The sequence below is a fragment of the Oncorhynchus tshawytscha genome, linkage group LG01 (genome assembly GCF_018296145.1).
Source record: "Oncorhynchus tshawytscha isolate Ot180627B linkage group LG01, Otsh_v2.0, whole genome shotgun sequence".
Taxonomy (NCBI): Eukaryota; Metazoa; Chordata; class Actinopteri; order Salmoniformes; family Salmonidae; genus Oncorhynchus; species Oncorhynchus tshawytscha.
Window position 1 is genome coordinate 82,713,702 of NC_056429.1, and position 22,196 is coordinate 82,735,897.

Consider the following 22,196-nt stretch of genomic DNA (forward strand, 5'->3'; position numbering starts at 1 on the left):
AACCTCAAATATATTTTAATTTGTTTACACTTTTGGTTACTACATGTGTTATTTAACAATTTTGTTGTCTATACTATTATTCTACAATGTTGAAAATAGTAAAAAAAGAAAGACCCTTGAACGAGTAGGTGTGTCTGAACTTTTGACGAGTACTGTAGGTCCTGGATGGCAGGAAGCTTGGCCCCAGTGATGTACTAGGCCTTACACACTAACCTCTGTAGTGTCTTACGGTCAGATGCCGAACAGTTGCTATACCAGGCAGTGATGCAACAGGTCAGGATGCTTTCTATGATGCAGCTGTAGAACTTTTTGAGGATCTGGGGACCCATGCCAAATCTTTGTAGTCTCGAGGGGAGAAATGTGTTATCATGACTGTCTTGGTGTGTTTGAACCATGATAGTTCGTAGGTGATGTGGACACCAAGGAACTTGAACCGCTCCACTACAGCCCCATCTGAGTTAATGGGGGCCTGTTCAGCCCACCTTTTCCTGTAATCCATGATCAGCTCCTTTGTCTTGCTCACATTGACGGAGAGGTTGTTGTCCTGGCACCACACTTCCAGGTCTCTGATCTCCTCCCACTATAGGCTATCTCATCATTGTCGGTAATCAGGACTACCACCGTTGTGTCGTCAGCAAACTTAATGACGGTGTGAAGTCGTGTTTGGCCAGGCAGTCATGGGTGAACAGGAGGGGACTAAGCATGCTCCCCTGAGGGGACCCAGTGTTGAGGATCAGCGAGGCAGATGTGTTCTTGCCTACCCTTGCCACCTTGGGGCGGCCCGTCAGGAAGTCCAGGATCCAGTTGCAGAGGAAGGTGTTTAGTCCCAGTACCGTTAACTTAGTGATGAACTTTGTGGGCACTATGGTGTTGAATGCTGAGCTGTAGTCAATGAACAGCATTCTCACATAGGTGTTCCTTTAGTCCAGGTGGGAAAGGGCAGTGTGGAGTGCGATTGAGATTGCGTCATCTGTGGATCTGTTAGGGCGGTATGCGAATTGGAGCAGGTCTAGGGATTCCGGGATGATGTGAGCCATGACCAGCCTTTCAAAGCACTTCATGGCTACTGACGTGGGTGCTACGGGGCGGTAATCATTTAGGTAGGTTACCTTCGCTTTATTGGGCACAGGGACTATGGTGGTCTGCTTGAAACATGTAGGTACTAGAGACTTGTTCAGGGGGAGGCTGAAAATGTCAGTGAATACACTTGCCAGTTGGTCCGCACCTGCTTTGAGTACTCGTTCTGGTCATGCGTCTGGCCCCGCGGCTTTGTGAATGTTGACCTGTTTAAAAGGTGTTGCTCACATCAGCTACGGAGAGCGTGATCACACAGTCATCTGGGACAGCTGGTGCTCTCATGCATGCTTCAGTGTTGCTCCCCTCAATGCAAGCATAAAAAGGCATTTAGCTCGTTTAGTAGGCTCGTGTCACTGGGCAGCTCACGGCTGTGTTTCCCTTTGTAGTCCGTAATAGTTTGCAAGCCCTGTCACATCCGAGCGTCAGAACCTGTGTAGTAGGATTCAATCTTAGTCCTGTATTTCGCTTTGCCGGTTTGATGGTTCGTCTATGGGTGTAGCGGGAATTCTTATAAGCATCCGGATTAGTGCCCCTCTCTTTGAAAGTGGCAGCTCTAGCCTTTAACTCGGTGCAGGTGTTGCCTGTAATCCATGGCTTCTGGGTGGGTATGTATGTACGGTCATTGTTGGGACAACATCGTCGATGAAGCCAATGACAGATGTGGTGTACTCCTCAATGCCATTGGATGAATCCTGGAACATATTCCAGTCGGTGCTACCAAAACAGTCCGGTCTGTAGATTAGAACTCGTGTCATCTGACCACTTCCGTATTGAGCGAGTCACTGGTACTTCCTGCTTTAGTTTTTGCTTGTAACCAGGAGGATATAATTATGGTCAGATTTGCTAAATGGAGGGCGAGGGAGAGCTTTGTATGCGTCTCTGTGTGTGGAGTAAAGGTGGTCTAGAGCTTTTTCCTCTGGTTGCATGTGACATGCTGGTAGACATTAGGTCAAATGTAAGTTTTCCTGCATTAAAGTCCCCGGCCACTAGGAGTGCCGCTTCTGGATAAGCATTTTCTTATTTGCTTATGGTCTTAAACAGATCCTTGAGTGCGGTCTTAGTGCCAGCATCGCTTCGTGGTGGTAAATAGAAGGCTACGAATAATATAGATGAGTACTCTCTTGGTAGATAGTGTGGTCTACAGCTTATCATGAGGTACTCTACCTCGGGCGAGCAATAACTTGAAAATTCTGTAATATTAGACATCGCGCAACAGCTGTTATTGACAAATACATACACCCCCACCCCTCGTCTTATCAAACGTACCTGCTCTGTCCTGCCGATGCACGGAAAACCCAGCCAGCTCTATATTACAATTTAAGATATTTGTTTTTAAATGTCCAGTTGGTAGGATAGTCTTAATCGTAGATCGTACAGTTTATTTTCCAATGATTGCATGTTAGCCAATAGTACGGATGGTAGTGGAGATGTACTCACTCGCCTATGAATTCTCACGAGGCACCCCGACCTCCACCCCTTTTTTCTCTGCCTTTTCTTCACACGAATGACAGGGACCTGGTCTCGAGAAAGCAGTATATCCTTCACATCGGATTCGTTAAAGGAAAAAAATATTTGTCCAGTTCGAGGTGAGTAAATCGCTGTTCTGATGTCCAGAAGCTCTTTGTCATAAGAGACAGTAGCAGCAACATTATGTACAAAATGAATTATAAACTATGTGAAAAAACTAACAAAAATAGCACAGTTGTTTAGGAGCCTGTAAAACAACAGTCATCCCCTCCGGTGCCATTACTAATTTCTGTGTACAATAAAAAGGACTCTCTAAAATGTGCAGTTTGTCACAAACTCAAGACCACCTTTGCAAATACAGCACAATGCCACAGACGTCTCAAGTAGAGGGACTGTGCAATTGGCATCCGATTTGACACACTGAACTCTATCTGAGCAGTAGTTGGTTAACCAGGCGAGGCAGTCATTTGAGAAACCAAGGCTGTTGTGTCTGCTGATAAGAATGCAGTGATTGACAGAGTCGAAAGCCTTGGCCAGGTCGATGAAGACGGCTGCACAATACCGTCTTTTGTCAATGGCGGTTATGATATCGTTTAGGACCTTGAGCGTGGCTGAAGTGCACTCGGAATCCAGATTGCATAGCAGAGAAGGTACGGTGGGATTCAAAATGGTTGGTGATCTGTTTGTTAACTTGGCTTTCGAAGACTTTAGAAAGTACTTTTAAAAGAGTAACCAGGCATCCTCTACTGATGGAATGAGGTCAATATCCTTCCAGGATACCCGGGCAAGGGTCAATTAGAAAGGCCTGCTCACTGAAATGTTTTAGGGAGCGTTTGACAGTGATGAGGGGTGGTCGTTTGACCGCGGACCCATTACGGACGCAGGCAATGATCACTGAGATCCTGGTTGAAGACAGCAGAAGCGTATTTAGAGGGCAGGTTGGTCAGGATGATATCTATGAGGGTGCCCGTGTTTACGGATATAGGGTTGTACCTGGGAGGTTCCTTGATAATTTGTGTGAGATTAAGGGCATCTATTTTAGATTATAGGACTGCCGGGGTGTTAAGCATATCCCAGTTTAGGTCACCGAACAGTTCAAACTGACAATAGATAGGGGGCAATCAATTCACATATGGTGCCCAGGGCACAGCTGGGGGCTGAGGGGGGTCTATAATAAGCAGAAACAGTGAGAGACGTACTTCTGGAAAGGTGGATTTTTAAAAGCAGAAGCTTGAACTGTTTGGGCACAGACCGGAATAGCATGACAGAACTCTGCAAGCTAACTCCACCCCCTTTAGCAGTTCTATCTTGGTGGAAAATGCTGTAGTTGGGGATGGAAATTTCAGAGTTTTTGGTGACCTTCCTAAGCCAGGATTCAGACACGGCAAGGACATCAGTGTTGGCGGAGTGTGCTAAAGCAGTGAATAAAACAAACTTAGGGAGGAGGCTTCTGAAGTTAACATGCATGAAACCAAGGCTTTTACGGTTACAAAAGTCAACAAATGATAGGGTCTGGGGAATAGGAGTGGAACTGGGGGCTACAGGGCCTGGGTTAACCTCTACATCACCAGAGGAAAAGAGGTGGAGTTGGATAAGGGTACAGCTAAAGGCTATAAGAACTGGTCATCTAGTGCATTGGGGACAGAGAATAAAAGGAGAAGATTTCTAGGCATGGTAGAATAGATTCAGGGCATAATGTACAGGTAGGATGTGAGTACAGTGGAGGTAAACCTAGGCGTTGAGTGACGATGAGAGGTTTAGTCTCTGTAAGCTAGGTGAGGTCTCCGCATGTGTGTGGGGTGGGACAAAAGAGCTATATAAAGGCATTTTAAGTGGGACTGAGGGCTCTACAGTGAAATAAAACAATAAAAACTAGCCAATACAGCAGTAGACAAGGCATATTGACATTAGAGAGAGGTATAAAGCAATCACAGGTGTTGATCAGGAGAGCTAAGAAAACAATGGGGAAATGGCGATGAATTTTTATTTTTTATTTATTTCACCTTTATTTAACCAGGTAGGCTAGTTGAGAACAAGTTCTCATTTGCAACTGCGACCTGGCCAAGATAAAGCATAGCAGTGTGAGCAGACAACACAGAGTTACACATGGAGTAAACAATTAACAAGTCAATAACACAGTAGAAAACAAAGGGGGAGTCTATATACAATGTGTGCAAAAGGCATGAGGAGGTAGGCGAATAATTACAATTTTGCAGATTAACACTGGAGTGATAAATTATCAGATGGTCATGTACAGGTAGAGATATTGGTGTGCAAAAGAGCAGAAAAGTAAATAAATAAAAACAGTATGGGGATGAGGTAGGTGAAAATGGGTGGGCTATTTACCAATAGACTATGTACAGCTGCAGCGATCGGTTAGCTGCTCAGATAGCTGATGTTAGAAGTTGGTGAGGGAGATAAAAGTCTCCAACTTCAGCGATTTTTGCAATTCGTTCCAGTGACAGGCAGCAGAGTACTGGAATGAAAGGCGGCCAAATGAGGTGTTGGCTTTAGGGATGATCAGTGAGATACACCTGCTGGAGCGCGTGCTACGGATGGGTGGATGACTTGTAGATGACCTGGAGCCAGTGGGTCTGGCGACGAATATGTAACGAGGGCCAGCCGACTAGAGCATACAAGTCGCAGTGGTGGGTGGTATAAGGTGCTTTAGTGACAAAACGGGCAGAGCAGGTCAGTAAGGTAGTGCATACAGGGGGCATCAGCTGTGTAGCCGAGTGATCATAGGGTCAAAAGAGCAGCAATAGGTGAGTCATGGTGCCTAAATTTCACAACTTTCAAGTTTACGCTCAGCAGACCTGAAATTTGCTGTGTCATTTTTGTTGTTGAGGGAACGTTGATCTCCAATAATGTGAAATCCATAGATTAGGGCCTAATTTATTTATTTCAATTGACTGATATCCTTATATGAACTGTAACTCAGTAAAATCTTTGAAATTATTGCATGTTGTATTTATATTTTTGTTCAGTGTAAATCTGATTGTTGTAGCTAAAAGGCTTGTCAGTTATCAGCACTTGGTTTGTACCTATGGAATTCTTTCATCTTTCACAAACATTCAGAAAAAGACCCATTTAAAGTACAAAATACAAGATAGTGTATCCATGTACAGTTCTGTAGATTGTAGACAGCTTCAGGCCTTAGGAAAGCTTTTACCAATTATATTCTCACTGAACCCAAACAAGCAGAAGCGTGTAAAGAGCTCGGGCAGTGTATTTCAGAGGACCCAGTACAGGGCTGTAAAGAGCTCAGCCAGTGTATTTCAGGCTGTAGGCCCACTGGTTTGTTTGGTTTGTTTAGTAGCGGTTGCTAAGAAGCTCTCACCAAGCAAGATATGTAGCCACAGTGTGTTTTGATAGTGACAAGTCCCTGAGGCACACTGGCATTTCCTCTCCACTCACCTACAGTAAACGACAGCAGACTGTCTGTCCCAGTCTTATCTCAGGACACAGGATGAGTGACCAAACATTTTGACACACGGAAGGACACAGCGACACATACACAGTTCACTGTTCTAAGATATGGAAGTTCCTCTTACAGTTGAGTGAAGTTAGTCAAGTTAAGTTCCACTTACAGTCCAGGGGGAAACTGCACCTGGCATTGCAACTGGGACTCTTTTCCAGCATAAATATACACCACCTTCTCATGACACTCCCAAAGATGTTGTCATCAAATCAGCATTGCCAATGACAGTCCTACTGTGGCCCTTACTGTGAGCAGGGGAAGTCAGAAGACACATACTGTAGGTTCAACAGTATAGTGGCAACGCTCTGAGAGAAAGTACATCATTACGTAGTAGTGTTGAGGTGATAGGGTCTATTCATGCATTTAACATTGTGCATAAAAATACCTTATAAAAGTCCCGACACCAACTAACATGGCCTATTGTGAGATGAAAAAAGGCAAACCAGTGTGATAAAAAAAATAAAAAACTTTCAGATAGTAGTTTAGGTTGTCTACTCTCCTATCCTCTTCAGCATGCAGACTGCACCACCTGCTGGTGTGAAGATGCCATGGTCCCAGTGACAGTTGACCTTCACTTCAGTAGTAATATGCTACCTTCAAATTTGCATACATTTTTTTTTGCATAGAGCTTATTGGTTCATTCTGATATATTCGAAGTCAGAAATGTCAGAATTCTGAGTTGTCTTGAATGAGTCCATAGTATCAGAGTGATTACATCACATGCAGTTGTAGTACCTTAAGATACTAACACAGTATGTATTTTGGGAAAGTAGGATTTATTTAATGTCATTATTGCATTTTTTTTTAAATGTAGACGCTCCGTAAGAAAAAGAACTAGGTAAAGTATTTCACACAGTTGTAATCCATTAGAAATACATTCAATTAGCAAAAAACATTTCATATTTCATTATAAACACAGCTCTCTCTGGGCTTGGAAATGATTGCTAAGTATCTACCACCTTCATAGTGCATTCTCATTCTTTTCTTAAGCAATTCAAAGAATTCAATCATTTTTGTTTCAATATGAACCCTTTCCATTTCACAGGTTAATGAGTGTAGGCATAGCCTGGTCCCTGATCTGTTAGTGCTCTTGCCAACACCACTGCTGTCATAGTAAAGCCAGACCAGGCATGACAAATCCATATCCAATCGTATGCAAGAGGGCAGAAACAGACTGGTACCCAGGCTAGTTTAGCACTAGCAAAGGTTCTGTCAGTAACAAAAAGCAATAGGAGAAATATAGGCGACGCCAAACTTAATTGCTTAAAAACAAATACTGCATCAGCAGTAAGAAGCAAGGGGATTGGTGGATTGGTTAGGTTAGTGTTGCTCTGTAAGCAGGTAGAGTAGGCCACTGGTAAACAGGAAATCAATGAAGTGCACAGTCATGTAGTCTACTCTCTGCATCACAATTATCCTGGTAGTGTACACTCGTCCTCATCACACAATTAAAAACATTGGATTGGTATAAGCATGTCAGACTCTTTCAAATTCATGAAGGGCAGTGAACAAGTGCACACTTAGGGCAGAACATTCTAGAATTGAAACAAGCAGCTTCAAGCAGATGCTGAAGGACATGAGTCAGTCAAACTCCTCTGAATAAGTGCTAGGACCAGAGTTACTCTCCAATAGCCAATATAAGTCTAGTGCTTGATGCTTGCTTAATGTTAACTATATAATGCATGAAGCTTCCCAGCTGACCAGGGTACATATGCAATGTAATGATTGGACTGACTTGACAGAGCGCAATCCTACGGTAACTTTCAAATGTATGTCAAGCAAAATCCATTAATTAAGTTTAACAAACCATGCAACTACCTTAAACATTTTAGAGAAATAAATTACTGGATAAACTGGGCAGATGCAAAGATCAGGTAACAGAATTACAGTAATCTTTTATTCTGTTACCAAACATATCTACACAGTTCTTCCTGTAAAATATGCTTCTGTAAACTTTTCAGTGGAAATATCAAAGTTAAACATTGACATACATTTTAAAGTGAAACATCTGAGTATAATGCCGTTACCATGGAAATTCTCTAGAGCAACTGACTGAAGGGTGAGTGGACTAGGACCTGCTGCTGGCCTCACCCACACAGCAGGAAGTGTGTCATGTGATTCATAAGTATACAGTAGTTAGCTACTACGGGTGGACTTCACTGACTCAAACTAGTCCACTGAACATTCACTCAATGAGTACAGAAACCAGTGCTCCCTGGCACTCACTAGACATAGCAGATTGAAGAGAGGGTGGGGGGGGTAAAAATAAAATAAAGTCACGTATCACAAGTTTGGCAGTCAACTTTGATAAAGGGACAAATACCAGTCCTGACACTCACAAGGGCTGTGGTGAAAATAATCTATTGGTCCATATTATGTGTAAGTAAACTTGTCAAAAGCAATGTGAATCTTAAGAATTTAGCTCCAGTTACTGGGAGTAATGTAGACGAATGTGAGAAGAGCCATGTAGCCATTCCTGAGGAACGGCCAAAGCATTTCTGTGTGGTACCACACAGTATAGATACACTACCACACACACTAGTGTCTACTCAGCGTTCCTAACCATGAAAAAGAGCACTTCACTTTACTGGTGGTTTGAGAGTTTGGCCCAGACTAATCTCAGAGAGAGAGAGAGATATAGATATATATATATATATATATAAGTCCCAATTCTCCACTCTTCTCCCACTTCCTGTCATGGATTTAAGAGTGGTGGAAACTCGCATCAGCCAATGCTTATATCAACCCACTGTATTTAAATCCAGGACGAGAGTGTGCAAGTGCACACTTTGGTAGAAAGGTGGACAACTGGGACGCAGTCATAAGGACCTTTATTTAGGCACTAAGTTAAATCTCTCTCCCTTTTCCATCCACTTTATATGTTCTTTATGAACAGTTGCTCCATCTGGGTCGTATTCCCTAGGCACAAAACCGAAGGAAAATCTGAACTGGTCCAATAAGAAATTGTTTTAATTTTCTATTGCAAAATGTTTTGCTACACAGTGGCCTAATGAATAGGACCTTTTAAACTGTTCCATTACAAACCAGAGAAGCAGTAGCTGAGCTCAGTTGTCAGTTATTCACTATGTGATTCCTCAGAGTATTTCTGGTTTAAAGTAGAGTTGCAATAAGAAAGTTAAAGATAGCTATACCCGCACCATAAAAACCTCAGGTTATTCCGAAACAACTCTGCCTAGTTAAACTCTACAGATTCACATTCAAGCTACAGATCCACATTTAGTAGGTCCAAATTCCACCTAAATTAAACACTTGTGTTCTGTTGCAAAACAGTTTGCTACAGAGTTCCCTAATGAACACGACCCAGATGTATGCATTTACGTATATAAAAGTGCGGGACCTAACGGGGTTAGTTAGAGTGTGCCGTGAAAAGCAAGCAAAACATCACAATGAGGCTATTATTCCACAATCAACATCGTTAAAAATGGAAAATCCAATACAAGGATAGAGTAATTCATCCAGAATAGAAAAAAATATATCACAATCTATGGGTGCATTCGTAAATTCACTCTGGAGTGCCAAAGGGCCCTCAAGAGTGTGCTCGGAGCGTTCGTAAAATTCAGAGCGTTGTCAGATTGCTAACTGGCTAAAGTAAATTAGCCTGCTAGTTACTTCCAGACATAAATGATAGAAAACCTCACTCTGCTAGGGCAAGTAAAGTGGTCAGAGGTGGTTAGGCTGTTTTCACGTTATAGAGCGTTGGTGACTAACTGTGCAGCAATTGAATTATGTTTTTTTGCCAATGTTTATGGACACCGGCTATATTCAACAGGTGTTGAGCGTTCGTTCATCAGTTATTCTGCATTCTGGCACACAGACGAGAGCGCTCTGAAATCGGAGTAGATAGCCAGAGTAAATTTACAAAGGCGCCCAGATGAAAAGGAATATCAGAAGACAATGCAAGCGGCTACCTTCTCCCTGTTCCGCATTGCTGGCATCACAAAAGGTGAGTGTTCCATGGGACATGAGGCGGAGTAGAAAGAGGTGGGTTGACAGGTGGGCAGGGACTATGTAAACCTTGAGACAGACTAAAAAAGACAGACTGCAAACAGACAGCTGCAGGTTCCTGTGCAGGTTTCTGAAATGGCATCATTTAGGGGTGGAGGTACCCAGGATCGTGTTTAATAGGCACAGAATGCTCCGAAATCGAGTGAAACGGTGAGGGACTATCTAATCCTGTGCAATAAGGCTCCTTTTCTTTTGCAAATGTATGTTTTTCTACCATGTGCCTTAATGAACACGACCCAAGGTCCCCTGGGGGTAGAGTGTGGTGGGAAGGGGTATCCAGGTTCCCTTCTCAAAGGCTGGGTCAGTAGCCTGGTTCCAGATCCGTTTGTGCTTTTGCCTACGCCATTGGCACGGTTCTGCATGACAGTTCCATACGGAGTTGGCAAGACAGCAAAAAACAGACTGGCACCCAGGCTAGCCGGTCAGTGGGTGGTGGTCTGGCGGTCTGGGAGGATTGGTAGGAGACAGGAGGTTCAGTTGCTCTTGAGAAGCTCAATGCAGCCCTGCAGCAGAGCCATGTTGTTCTGTGGTTACAGAGAGAACAGGGATATCAGTATCATATCCATTCAACAGACATTTCACAAGGATCAGGGCACAATGTACCACATAACATGAACTACATTTTGCTCATAGTTGCTACATATATAATATCCACTGAAAGCTCCTGAACAGTCCAGTCCATCACTGAGAAAAGTACCAACAAAGTAGAGTGTTGTGTCTGCGGTTGGTCTAGTGGGGAACACCTCCTGTAGCACATAACAGTTTAGTGATATTGTGGGATTGTATCCCACGGCTTCTAATTGTGTCATTCGATCTCTCCCCTCCCCCTATATTTCATTACTGCATATTCCTGAAAAAAAATCTCAAACACAGGAAGGAAAAAAACTGTGCACCCTGACTGACCTTGGCGTGTTTGATCTCCAGTTCAGCCATCTCTATTAGGTTCTTACGGAAAGCCACCACTCTCCTGCCCTTAAAACTGGTCAGCTCTGGGAGGAGAAGACCATACTGTCAGTTTACTCACTGTACTGTATTACGGAAGAACATGTTAGCCCAAACCCACATGCACACAGTCTTAAACAAACCTCTTTTTCCAGACTCAGAGAGCTTGTCAAACTTCTGCAGACACTGTTGTTGGTGCTCCTCAGCCTGGGTGATGTCTTTACTCTTCAGCCGGGCCTTGTCCAAGGCCTTGTTACTGTTCTCATAGTCAGCCAGGGCCCGGGCCCGCCTGTACAACAGGTCCTGACACACATGTAGTGGTTAACACACAAACAGCATTTCTCAGAGAATGCATGTAATATGCATGCCTACCGTGTTTCCACGTAACTAAGAAAATAATGAATGATTCAATAAGAAGTTGCTGAGGTTTTTTGAGAGAGAAACAGACTAGACGTGGCTCACCTTGGCTGCCTGGATGTCCAGCATGTAGTAACGGAGCAGCTCCGTGAGCTTCAGCTCCTCGTCTGATGCCACTCTGCCCTCCACTTTCTACAGGCAGGACCAAATAGATACAACATCAATGCTACCGCCATGCTCAAAGAACATAAGATAAACATTTAAAAAAAAAAAATATATATATATACACACACACACACACACACACACACATAACTGACACACGCACATTTCCAACTAGCACAACTAGGACTAGCACCTTGCTGATAGTAAGTACAATTTTCCTCTAAAGCAGATATGACAGAAATGTTGTCTCCCCTAGCTATCTTAAGATGACCTGCATGTCGTGCTGGATATGAGTGTCTGCTAAATGACTAACTTGTAAAAAAATGTAGACATTTGCACAGCTCACAAAAGCAAAATGCACACATGTTTAAATGTATTGCTGACCTCACAAAATTTTAATTTGCATGGAGATGGACAAAAGCGGATTATATAAAAACATATAATGAATAGAAAAACAGTCCAGGTTGAGAAGTGCAGAAGACCAGCACTGTGGTTCTTACCCTTAGTTTCTCAAACAGGTCTGCAAACTTCTCAAGGTGCCTGAAGGGAATAGACAAGACCATGAGAACTTGAGCAAAGTCACAATTTGTTGTCGCTGATATTGGGTGAGATGTAAACCATTCATTTAGCAACCCATAAACTCTTGTAGCTAGACTACATAAACAAACATGGTACCCTAGATCGATCTTTATACTATGGGCACCGATAGCTAACAAGCAATAGTTCCAGTGCTTGGGTTCTCAATCACTGATTATTTGGACAAATCATGATTTTGCAGGTGTTCGCATCTTTCTGAATTTCAGAAGGGGGGGGGGGCATTTTGCCCATATAATATTTGCCCGTAATTTGCAGAGAGGTTGGGGCTCCTTGTTCTGGTTCCGCTCCTCATTCTAGCATCTCTTCTCTTAACACGTCTGATCCCAGAACTTAATCAAGCTTCTGACCAATTACACGGGACTTTAGTTCTGGGTTAACTGAGATTAAGCCACCCGTAGTTGGCTTGAGGAAACAACGGCACCATTCGTATACCTCGAACTATAGTGTATTCATTTTGTTACTCACTTTTTAAGTGCGGTGTTGTCATCAACAGAGAGACTGTTCAAAGTGGCAGAGATGTGGATGTAATCATCAGCAACATCTGAGACAAAATACAACATGTTAAAATCTCAATTCTTGGCCCACTTTAAATCTGAACTCAGCCCCTGAGTGACTTCAAGAGGTTAGGGGTCACCATAATGCAAAACCTGGTATCCTAGGTGGTCAACCTGAGGCCAAGGGTCAACGGCTGTGAATTCCAAGCAATCAATAAAACTCAGTATGGGTAACATACTGTAAGAAGTTGCACCACACAATGATACCACACATCCTGCTGTTCATCTATAAACATTTAAATGTCTTGAAAACCGATCTGGCCTTAATGGCTACATGTACTCTTAAATCTCCACCCGGCACAGCCAGAAGAGACTTGGCCACCCCTCGGAGCCTGGTTCCTCTCTACCCGGCTCCTCTCTACCCGGCATAGCCAGAAGAGGCCTGGCCACCCCTCGGAGCCTGGTTCCTCTCTACCCGGCACAGCCAGAAGAGGCCTGGCCACCCCTCGGTTCCTCTATGTTCCCGCCTTTGAGTTTTTCCTAGACACTGTGCTTCTACATCAGTATTGCTTGCTCTTTGGAGTTTTAGGTAAGGCAGTTTTTGACTTGGGCAGGAGCTGAGTACCAGCGTCTCAAATATTCTGTTCCTCTCATAGAATGTTAGCACTAAAGTATTGTGGAGCTTCTGCAACTAACTATAAAAACAGTACCAGAACCTATTTTAGTCCCAAGTCCAGCATTGCAGCTAGGTATCTCCAAAGCAATATGTGACAACTGCTGATGTTAAAAGGGCTTTATAAATTACATGTGATTGAGCCAGATATAAGGGGGGAAACAACTTCTTATCAATAACTCAAAAAGCTCCAATTCAAGTTGGTTGTTGTTGATTTCATAGTCATACTTTTGTGAGAGCGGGTCATCTTCTCTGCCCTGGCAGTGGAGTCTTTGATCTTGGACGAATAATCAAGCAGGAAGGTCTTCTCCTGCTCAAAGAAATCATCTACTTCCTGCAAGAAAAAAAATATTTTAAAGACATCAACCTTCTGCCTAAGACAAAGCCAGATCTTCATTCTGGATACGAAGGTCCCTGCTCAGCTTGTAAACCGTTACGATTTGTAGCTGCATTTGTTTCTCTTTGTTGAAGTCTGCTACTGTAATGCATTGACTTTCTGCATCTGGTTTGTAATGCATTGACTTTCTGCATCTGGTTTGTAATGCATTGACTTTCTGCATCTGGTTTGTAATGCATTGACTTTCTGCATCTGGTTTGTAATGCATTGACTTTCTGCATCTGGTTTGTAATGCATTGACTTTCTGCATCTGGTTTGTAATGCATTGACTTTCTGCATCTGGTTTGTAATGCATTGACTTTCTGCATCTGGTTTGTAATGCATTGACTTTCTGCATCTGGTTTGTAATGCATTGACTTTCTGCATCTGGTTTGTAATGCATTGACTTTCTGCATCTGGTTTGTAATGCATTGACTTTCTGCATCTGGTTTGTAATGCATTGACTTTCTGCATCTGGTTTGTAATGCATTGACTTTCTGCATCTGGTTTGTAATGCATTGCTGATTTCACAAGATGACATTTCATGGAAATGGACAATAAAAGCATTGGGCTTGTTTGACAATGCAGGCAACTGCTGACTGATCCTGAAATCACCTTGCATAAATTATTGTTTGTAGGTCAGTCAGTCACAATTTACCCACAATGCCTCACAGATGTGATGCTCTCGAACTTGGCTAGTATTGTATGATATGCGAGGAGGCCACACCTACCTTTATCCCAGAGATGATGACCTCGTCAGCACTCTTGACCATGTTCTTAAAGAAACTCCCAAACGTCTCCTTGGCGTTCTTCCTTCGTACACTCAGCTACGTGGACCAATCACAGGGAGGGAAATTATTTAGTTAGCCATTGAGACCACAGAACAAGTTCGCAATGTAAAATTGATTACGTAAGCTACAATAGCTGTGGTGCTGTCTTGTGGAAGCCTTTAGTTCCACATAGGAATGAAGAAAGGGAGTAAGAACCACAGTAAGTGTTAGGGTTTTTCCTAATAATTTTATAAAATGCCTGAATAACATTTCCCAAAAGGACAAACAAAACCATCTCAGCAGACCCTAGCTGACTCGAAGCTCCAATGACCGAGTGGTTTGGAAATAGAGCTGAACTCAGCAGGATGTGCCCTAGGTCTGCTTGCTTATCTTCCTTCCTCTATCTCCCTTCCTCTATCCCCCATCCATCCCTTCCCTATCCCTTCTATCCCTTCCTCTATCCCTCGTGTTCATCCCCTCCCTAGGCACAAAACGGAAGAAAATGACGATGTACTAACTGAACTGCATTGGGAAATGTTTTTCAACAGTGTGCTCGAGTGAACACGAGTCAGCAGTTAACTAGGAAGTCAGTACTGCTGGAAAATATGCAGTCTGTCTTCTTCGCTTCCTTTTCCAAGTGTCAAACTCACATCCTGGTCATACTCCAGGAATATCTGGAAGTTTCTGTCCTTGCTCAGGATCGGGTGAGAAGATAGTCGCTGCAGGAATACCTCGTGGACTTGTACAGTCTTCTTAAATACAGCCAGGTACTCACTGGGAGAGAGAGACAGAAGATGGCAAATTACCAACTGAGAGTGCACATACAGATACACAATCTTGAGATCACCAGAATCATTCCCACAGGAATCGTAATACAACATTTAAATACGCAGAACTGTGCCGATTACGCTTGGACACAGTGACAAGGGGTAAAGGAGGAAAGGTCAGAACTCACGCCTCTAACTCCTGCTTCATCTTGGTGTATTCCTCCTTGGTCATGGTGGCTTCTCCCTCTCCCAGTTTATGCATCTTCTCCCTTGGGCTCTCGAAGTCTGGCTTCGGGGGGGCTGGAGGGATCTGGACAGACAGGGAGATGGGGAGGAAGAGCAGAGGGGGAGTAATGGAGGAAAGGGAGAGAGGTAGAGAGGAAAGAGGGAAAGGAGCAAGGGCAGAGGAGTGGCAGAGAAGAAGGTGTAGTTGAGGAGAGGGAGATGCGGAGGTAGGGATGAGGAGAGCAGATGGAGCTTCTAGTAAGATTTCCTACACAGGCATGTCCCTGCAATAAAACTCAGCTGATAGACGATGGTATTTAAAATAAAATATTTGAGCAGATAACGGAGTCCCTTCCACCTTCAAATAACACTCACATGTCCTGACAGTGAACTTGTGAAATTACATTCAGTGGCAGCATTGGCTGCGAGTGTGAACTATACTGTAATTAAGTGGTGTGTCAAATCAAATTCTATTTGTCACATACACATGGTTAGCAGCTGTTAATGCGAGTGTAGCGAAATTCTTGTGCTTCCAGTTCCGACAATGCAGTAATAACCAACGAGTAATCTGACCTAACAATTCCACAACTACTAGCCTATACACGCAAGTGTAAAGGGATAAAGAATATGTACATAAAAATATATGAATGAGTGATGGTAAAGAATGGCATAGGCAAGATGCAGTAGATGGTATCGAGTACAGTATATACATATGAGATCAGTAATGTAGGGTATGTAAACATTATATTAAGTGGCATTGTTTAAAGTGGCTAGTGATAAATTTTTTACATGTATGGCAGCAGCCACTCAATGTTAGTGGTGGCTGTATAACAGCTGATGGCCTTGAGATAGAAGCTGTTTTTCAGTCTCTCGGTCCCTGCTTTGATGCACCTGTACTGACCTCGCCTTCTGGATGATAGCGGTGTGAACAGGCAGTGGCTCGGGTGGTTGTTGTCCTTGATGATCTTTATGGCCTTCCTGTGACATCAGGTGGTGTAGGTGTCCTGGAGGGCAGGTAGATTGCCCCCGGTGATATGTTGTGCAGACCTCACTACCCTCTGGAGAGCCTTACGGTTGTGGGCGGAGCAGTTGCCGTACCAGGCGGTGATACAGCCCGACAGGATGCTCTCGATTGTGCATCTGTAGAAGTTTGAGAGTGTTTTTGGTGACAAGCCGAATTTCTTCAGCCTCCTGAGGTTGAAGAGGCGCTGCTGTGCCTTCTTCACAACGCTGTCTGTGTGGATGGACCAATTCAGTTTGTCCGTGATGTGTACGCCAAGGAACTTAACTTTCCACCTTCTCCACTACTGTCCTGTCGATGTGGATAGGGGGGTGCTCCCTCTGCTGTTTCCTGAAGTCCACAATCATCTCCTTTATTTTGTTGAGTGCGAGGTTATTTTCCTGACACCACCGAGGGCCCTCACCTCCTCCCTGTAGGCAGTCTCGTCGTTTTTGGTAATCAAGCCTACCACTGTAGTGTCGTCCGCAAACTTGATGATTGAGTTGGAGGCGTGCATGGCCACGCAGTCGTGGGTGAACAGGGAGTACAGGAGAGGGCTCAGAATGCACCCTTGTGGGGCCCCAGTGTTGAGGATCAGCGGGGTGGAGATGTTGTTACCTACCCTCACCACCTGGGGGCGGCCCGTCAGAAAGTCCAGTACCCAGTTGGATAGGTCGGGGTTGAGACCCAGGGTCTCGAGCTTGATGACGAGTTTGGAGGGTACTATGGTGTTAAATGCTGAGCTGTAGTCGATGAACAGCATTCTCACATAGGTATTCCTCTTGTCCAGATGGGTTAGGGCAGTGTGCAGTGTGGTTGCGTTGTGTGCAGTGTGGTTGCGTTGTCTGTGGACCTATTGGGGCGGTAAGCAAATTGGAGTGGGTCTAAGGTGTCAGGTAGGGTGGAGGCGATATGGTCCTTGACTAGTCTCTCAAAGCACTTCATGATGACGGAAGTGAGTGCTACGGGGCGGTAGTCGTTTAGCTCAGTTACCTTAGCTTTCTTGGGAACAGGAACAGTGGTGGCCCTCTTAAAGCATGTGGGAACAGCAGCCTGGGATAAGGATTGATTGAATATGTCCGTAAACACACCAGCCAGCTGCTATGTGCATGCTCTGAGGACGCCGTCTGGGCCTGCAGCCTTGTGAGGGTTAACACGTCTAAATGTTTTACTCACCTCGGCTGCAGTGAAGGAGAGTCTGCAGGTTTTGGTAGCGGGCCATGTCAGTGGCACTATATTGTCCTCAAAGCGAGCAAAGAAGTTGTTTAGTCTGTCTGGGAGCAAGACATCCTGGTCCACGACGGGGCTAGTTTTCTTTTTGTTAAATCCGTGATTGACTGTAGACCCTGCCACATACCTCTCGTGTCTGAGCCGTTGAATTGCGACTCTACACTGACGCTTAGCTTGTTTGATTGCCTTGGAGGGAATAGCTATACTGTTTGTATTTGGTCATGTTTCCGGTCACCTTGCCCTGGTTAAAAGCAGTGGTTCGCGCTTTCAGTTTCGCGCGAATGCTGCCATCAATCCCTGGTTTGGGAATGTTTTAATTGTTGCTGTGGGTATAATGTCGCCGATGCACTTTCTAATAAACTCGCTCACCGAATCAGCGTATTCGTCAATGTCGTTGTACGCAATGCGGAACATATCCCAAACCACTTGATCGAAGCAGTCTTGAAGCGTGAAATCAGATTGGTCGGACCAGCGTTGAACAGACCTGAGCGCGGGAGCTTCTTGTTTTAGTCTCTATCTGTAGGCTGAAAGCAACAAAATGGAGTCGTGGTCAGCTTTTCCCGAAAGGAGGGCAGGGGAGGGCCTTATGTGTCGCTGAAGTTAGAATATCAGTGATCCAGGGTTTTACCAGTGTGTGTGTGTATGTTCCGTAGACTACTCCATAGAGCTGGGACGATAAACTGAAAATTATCAATACAGACCACTTATCACAGGCATTTTGCTGATATCGTTCATTACGATAAGTAGCCGATACTAGAGAAGTTTAAAATTAAATATGTTTGCTAATCTCGGTCACTTAATGGGACAACTGATGGAAACTACTATCAATCTAGTATTAGTAGTTAAGGATAAAGATAAACATCTGTGATGTACATTAAAATGTTATAAACTACTCATTATCGCATCAATCCAGGCAATTTATTGCGATATGGTCTTTTATTCCATATCACCCAGCTCTACTACTCAAATCACTCAATGAGCCCAGCATAGTCCCAAACCAGTGTGTGTGTGTATGTGGTGGACTTAATAGGTCACTCACAATGAGCCCAGCGTAGTCCTCAGTCTCAACCAGCGCGTCATGGAGCCAGATAAAGTCCTCATGTTGCCTAGGAACAGAGAAGTCTGGCTTCTGGAAGGAGCTCAGGGTGGTCTGACAGAAAAGACAATTCAAGCTCCATTTAAAGTGCATTAACACAAGGTTGTAATATACTTTAGAAGTAAGACATCTGAGAGAGAGACAGTTACTGTTATTTATTTTTCACTGACACTGATCCAGAGTGACTTGCAGTGCAGCATTCAACTAAGGTAGGTAAGACAACCACATAGAAACAACATAAGCTGTAGTTCTAGCCTGCTGGACACGAAGTGCATTATATATTATTTGAATAACTGACAGGAAAGTGAGGGAACTAGCGGTGACCCTTAGCTTAAGAACTGAAACTGTAGAGTTGCTGTTTTTACCTTGGTGTGGACAGTGAACTTGACTTTGTCACGTTCACAGAGTGCATCAGGAATGTCGATGAGGAGAGAAGCGTCATTGTTAAGGTCCACAGACACAGAGCGTGCCTAAGACAAGGGGGAACAGGGTAAAGGACAAGTTTATTTCAGCTTTTATTCCTTTCAGCACATTCCCAGTGGTTCAGAAGTTTACATACACTCAATTAGTATTTGACAGCATTGCCTTTAAATTGTTTAACTTGGGTCAAACGTTTCAGGTAGCCTTCCACAAGCTCCCACAATAAGTTGGGTGAATTTTGGACCATTCCTCCTGACAGAGCTGGTGTAACTGAGCCAGGTTTGTAGGCCTCCTTGCTCGCACACGCTTTCAGTTCTGCCCACACATTTGATATAGGATTGAGGTCAGGGCTTTGTGATGGCCACCCAAACACCATGACTTTGTGAGAAAATGGCTTAAGGACAACTGTGGAAGTATGCTTGGGGTCATAGTCCATTTGGAAGACCCATTTGCATCCAAGCGTTAACTTCCTGACTGATGTCTTGAGATGTTGCTTCAATACATCCACCCTCATGATGCCATCTGTTTTGTGAAGTGCACCAGTCCCTCCTGGAGCAAAGCACCCCCACAACATGATGCTGCCACCCCCATGCTTCACAGTTGGGATGGTGTTCTTCAGCTTGCAAGCCTCCCCCCTTTTCCTCCAAACATAACGATGATCATTATGGGCAAACAGTTCTATTGTTGTTTCATCAGACACTAGGACATTTCTCCAAAAAGTACAATCTTTGTCCCCATGTGCAGTTGCAAACCGTTGTCTGGCTTTTTTATGGCGGCTTTGGAGCCGTGGCTTCTTCCTTGCTGAGCGGCCTTTCAGGCTTTATAGATACTTTCGTACCTGTTTCCTCCAGCACCTTCACAAGGTCCTTTGCTGTTGTTCTGGGATTGATTTGCACTTTCCGCACCAAAGTACGTTCATCTCTAGGAGACAGAACGTGTCTCCTTCTTGAGCGGTATGACGGCTGCGTGGTCCCATGGTGTTTATACTTGCATACTATTGTTTGTACAGATGAACATGGTACCTTCAGGCATTTGGAAATTGCTCCCAAGGATGAACCAGACTTCTGGGGGGGTCTACAATTTCTGAGGTCTTAGCTGATTTCTTTTGATTTTCCCATGATGTCAAGCAAAGAGGCACTGAGTTTGAAGGCAGGCCTTGAAATACATCCACAGGTATACCTTCAATTGACTCAAATAATGTAATTATTGTTGGAAAAATTACTTGTGTCATGCACAAAGTAGATGTCTTAACAGACTTGCCAAAACTATATTTTATCAAGACATTTGTAGAGTGGCTGAAAAACGAGTTTCAACGTAAGTGATTCCAACCTAAGTGCATGTAAACTTCCGACTTCAACTAATATATATATATATGGGATTGAATTACACACACATATTAACTAACTCCAGCTGATTTCCCAAAAGGGTCATTCAGTGTTCGCAAGAGTCTGCTAGCTAGCGCACATTTCTCCTAGCATGGTCCTGAATTTGTTTGTGCCATCCTACCACTCCCTATGGTCATTATTTTCAAGGCTACGTTTCTCCCATCTTAACAGTTGTTTCTGTTTGAGTAGGAGAAGCCTTGATCGTATGGGTAGCCCTAGTGGAAACTGACCCACTATCCTGCTGTTGCAAGCACCATTCGCTAACAATTTAGCCAGTACTTCCTGTGTGAATGACCCACTGAGCCTCAGTGTTTCACCATACTACTACCCGAACTCTGCTACTAAGCTTGACAGAGTCAACCGAAATAAAGCAGAGTAAGTCTCCTCTGGAAAGTCTCAGAGGAAAATAATTTTTTGCAGAAAATAAAATAACCACAGGCCTGTCCAATTCCACACCATATGTAAGCCATCTGAGTTATTCTGTAATTGGCCAGGACAAAACTAGCCTCTTACTGCCACGTTGCAAGTCCCCAAAGGCAATGGTTAGATCAGTGGTCTGTGATCCATATTCTAAAATCAATAGCCCTCTAGCCAAATATAATTCAAAATAGTAATGGGGTAAACAGGAAAAGCAGAAATTAAACCAGCGAGAATGGCCTGACGTTATTGGGGAAGTGCAGTGCCATACAAGCCCAACTCTCATGTCAGAGGCAGTGGAACACTTTTAAAGGCTACGACATTAAGTACTTATGGCAAACTAAAGTAGCCTGGGGTGGTGACAATACAATAATGGATAAGACATCTTGTGACAACATTCATCTGTGAAGTAGTTAGCTAGCTAGGCCAATGCCAAAGATGGTGGTAGAATGCTTTCTATACAGCCTCCAATACTCGTTGACGTTATAAGTTAGACTGTTGCTTTCAACAGACAGCAGCTGTTGATTCCTCTAGATAGCTATTTAGCTAGCCGGGCAACCTTATTTTCAGGTTATTAGCTAGCCAGCGAAATTTATCATAGATAGCTGACTGCAGTTGTGTTTTAAGCAAGTGAGCATCTCATGAACTTCCTCGCTAGCTAAAATATAGGCTACAGTTAGCTGGATATTTAACATTAAGCGAAGAGCTAGGTAGTTGGCTAACAAAGACGATAATACATCGCTCATAACGTACCTTTTCTCTTTCGCTATCATCAAGAGTAGATGTCATGATTATAAAAGTACAACAACGCTGCAGATCGTCGTGCTGTGCTACAAGTCTAGCTATATTCGCTATCTACACGACCCCCGTTTCGCTCTTCCTGTCTCCTGACAGATAAATCCCGCCCAATAACTCGCCCTGATGTTTTTGATTGGACAAGGTTTCTGAACGTCAATCAAAATAGTTCGTTGCTTTTTTTTGTCCAACCCAAGTCTCATTTCGAACATACGTTACCGATACAACAATTAAACATACTCAATTATTACATATTGTAATAATGTACTGTATATGGCCACAGCGTATGTGGACTTTTCGAAGTTCACTTTGGTTCCATGTCAGGAAACCACGGAACAGTTTCAAAGACCCACCTTCAAGGAATTACTAGACTAGTTTTGTCTATCATGTCCCATCAATAATTTACTTGAGAGAAAAAAACTACATGCCTTCCCTC

At 43.7% G+C, this 22,196-nt stretch overlaps 1 protein-coding gene across 1 annotated transcript; it reads right to left on the minus strand.

The window, feature by feature from the left end:
* Positions 1-6,782: 6,782 nt before the first annotated feature.
* Positions 6,783-21,865, minus strand: snx5 (sorting nexin 5). Its single transcript, XM_042326624.1, has 13 exons — positions 21,719-21,865; positions 19,109-19,213; positions 18,687-18,797; positions 15,381-15,502; positions 15,076-15,199; positions 14,387-14,482; positions 13,508-13,613; positions 12,578-12,653; positions 12,016-12,055; positions 11,456-11,542; positions 11,137-11,296; positions 10,955-11,040; positions 6,783-10,575 (listed from the first exon to the last, which is right to left on the minus strand). Exons 1-13 carry the CDS (start codon positions 21,752-21,754, stop codon positions 10,525-10,527), a joined length of 1,200 nt encoding a protein of 399 aa, XP_042182558.1. The 5' UTR covers positions 21,755-21,865; the 3' UTR covers positions 6,783-10,524.
* Between the last annotated feature and the right edge of the window lie 331 nt (positions 21,866-22,196).

Bases quoted from the DNA above. Each gene is read 5' to 3' on its own strand.
- snx5 (XM_042326624.1), bottom strand. From the start codon at position 21,754: ATGACATCTACTCTTGATGATAGCGAAAGAGAAAAG. The intron at 14,483-15,075 runs GTGAGTTTGACA...TGGTCCACGTAG, and splicing joins TCCTGGAGTATGACCAGGAT to CTGAGTGTACGAAGGAAGAA. The intron at 10,576-10,954 runs GTCAGTCAGGGT...CTGTAACCACAG, and splicing joins TGGAGATCAAACACGCCAAG to AACAACATGGCTCTGCTGCA.